Below are 2309 nucleotides of genomic sequence, written 5' to 3' on the forward strand. Positions count from 1 at the left end.
AGTGGCAACAGGGCTTCCTACTCATTCATCATGCAGCTACATTTGTCAAAAGGTCTCAGAGATGCTGCTTTTGCTCCCTGTCCCTGAGCTGCGCTAGGAATGAGGACAGTGAAAGCAAAGCATGGCCGGTCTCTGACCCCAAATGTTGTCATGAAAAGAACACAAAGCCAGGAAAATGAGGAGCTGCGCAATGATAACTAGCACTATCAAGAGGGGGTTAGGCAGACAATCACACTTTTATTTTCCTTACGCTTTTTGACTGTAGATTTAATTTAATCTTGTCATGGCAGGATTAGCAACCAGGCCAGAAAGGTGAAGGGACATAATAATAAGACAGCATATTAATCCTCTATCCCACCCAAGGCAGGAGCAAAACCAAACAAATAGCGGCTTCCTGGAAATTGAATTTCTGTTATCCAGATGTCAAAGATGTAATACCCCAATTACACAAACTATTGCCAGCGAAGCGTGCCAGCGAATATGCAATGTAAATGGGGTGAGCACAGAGCGACAAAACTGCACCGTCAGCATCTGGCTCTGGAAGTGAGTGATAATTAGCACTGTGTGTAGACACTAATAAACATTTGTCTGAAATTACAACTTTTACCAACGTTAATAAGGGATATATTGGCAATCTGTAAAATAAAAGGTCTTGAAAAGAATGTCATACATTAAGCAATGGCAGGCATTTCCCATTCTGGCACAATCCCTTCCCCCCTCCCCTAATTGCAAATGGCCACCTTGTTTTACTGAGGAATTAACTGACATAAGAACCTACCTAAAAAAATGGGTTGTGTCTCTTTGGCCTCCCCATTGACATCACTGTTGAATTCTGACATCTTATATACCTCATGGTGATAATCTGGGATGAGAAAACAACCAAAAATTACAATTCTAATGACCTACACAATATGAACAAACAAGATAGACTAGAATCTCATTCTATATACTATGGGTAATCTATACTATATTCCACAAATATAATTTTCCAGAACTCGGTCAATCACAGGATTTGTAGTTACTAATAATCCCTAAGATTTTGCTTACTCTGAAGTACACAAACTTGACATATTACTTTGACTTTAGAAAACAGCTTTGCTTGACCACATGGTTTTCAGAGTAAATTTGGCCCACAGATGCCAATTACTAGGCTTTTCTTTCAAATGACAAGGATGTTTATAGAGAAAAGAGAACCGTGCCCAACCGTAGGCCAGCGGAGGGTTCCAAACTGATCTCCACAACCCATTCCATGAGCATATGAATAACAGTATGCTTTAATTACCTGGTACTCTCAGTTTACCCAGAAAAATCCCCACCTCTAAGCAGCTTAGAGGCAATCACACTGGAAAAATACTGACTTGTTATTTCAAATACAGTATAATTGGAATAAGAAAGCAAGATTTCCATCTTTCACACAAGAGAGTCTTCTGCATTCAGCTACTGTGCTTTAATATGCAATAGTTTATTTTCTAAAAAGCACCTGCAGAGATAAGAATCAGACCCATAATTTAGGGGGAAAAAGAAAAAAAAAGGAAGAAAAACTTGCTATGTTAGTCAACTTTAAAATACAATATTTTACAAGTTTCTCTATAGAGGCTACTGTGCTTTCACAATCTATTTCTAAAAAAGTAGGATCAACTAGGTAAGCAAAGAGAAGTTCCTTCTTAACAGCTATTGCTATGGCCTTGAACCTCACAGGACAAGGTCTACAGAAGTACTCTCACTTTTAAGATAAAGTAGTAAGTTCCCTGAGGTCATAAATAAGTAGGCAGCCTACATTCCTGAATGAATCAGACAAATAGGCCAATCATACATGGAGAGATTTTTAAAGTACAAATGACTGAGTAATCAACACTGCTAGGGAAAAATGTACATAGAAAGAAGACAGAGCCAAATATTTTGAATTCATAGAACTATTTCAGACCTCTTCCATTAAGAAGTGTCAAACTAAAGCAGGGGAAACAGATACAAGCAGATCTTCAAAATCTGTAAGAAAACCATTTTCAGACCAACTGAAAGCAAGCTTTATTGATTTGATGTGACAGGTTAGCTTGCAATTGCCCTCTAATTTTCACCAGCTTATCTGTGACTTCCCCGGATTGTTAAAACAATTGCCTTGCTCTCTACTCTGATAACCAAAGTTAGACAACGCAACCAAGGAAAAATGGACAGGTTCTGCGGTTTGGTTTTGGCCTCAAATTGATTCAAAGATATTTAAACCGAGTGGTTCTAAACTCAGTATTAGGACTTGTGACATTGCCATGAAAATAAGTCACCTGCCTCTCATTTAAAGTGACACAATGCATTGC

At 38.5% G+C, this 2309-nt stretch overlaps 1 protein-coding gene across 1 annotated transcript in view; it reads right to left on the reverse strand.

The window, feature by feature from the left end:
- The window catches only part of BEND7 (BEN domain containing 7), an 81377-nt gene extending 80034 nt beyond the window's left edge, over nt 1–1343 (reverse strand). The window contains exons 1-2 of the mRNA XM_006776181.2: nt 1317–1343; nt 779–862 (exon numbers count right to left, since the gene is read on the reverse strand). Of these exons, the coding sequence (XP_006776244.1) occupies nt 779–839 (61 nt within the window). The 5' untranslated portion in view covers nt 840–862; nt 1317–1343. The remainder of the gene's footprint in view (nt 1–778; nt 863–1316) is intronic.
- Between the last annotated feature and the right edge of the window lie 966 nt (nt 1344–2309).

This window comes from Myotis davidii, unplaced genomic scaffold (assembly GCF_000327345.1).
Source record: "Myotis davidii unplaced genomic scaffold, ASM32734v1 scaffold749, whole genome shotgun sequence".
Lineage (NCBI taxonomy): Eukaryota > Metazoa > Chordata > Mammalia > Chiroptera > Vespertilionidae > Myotis > Myotis davidii.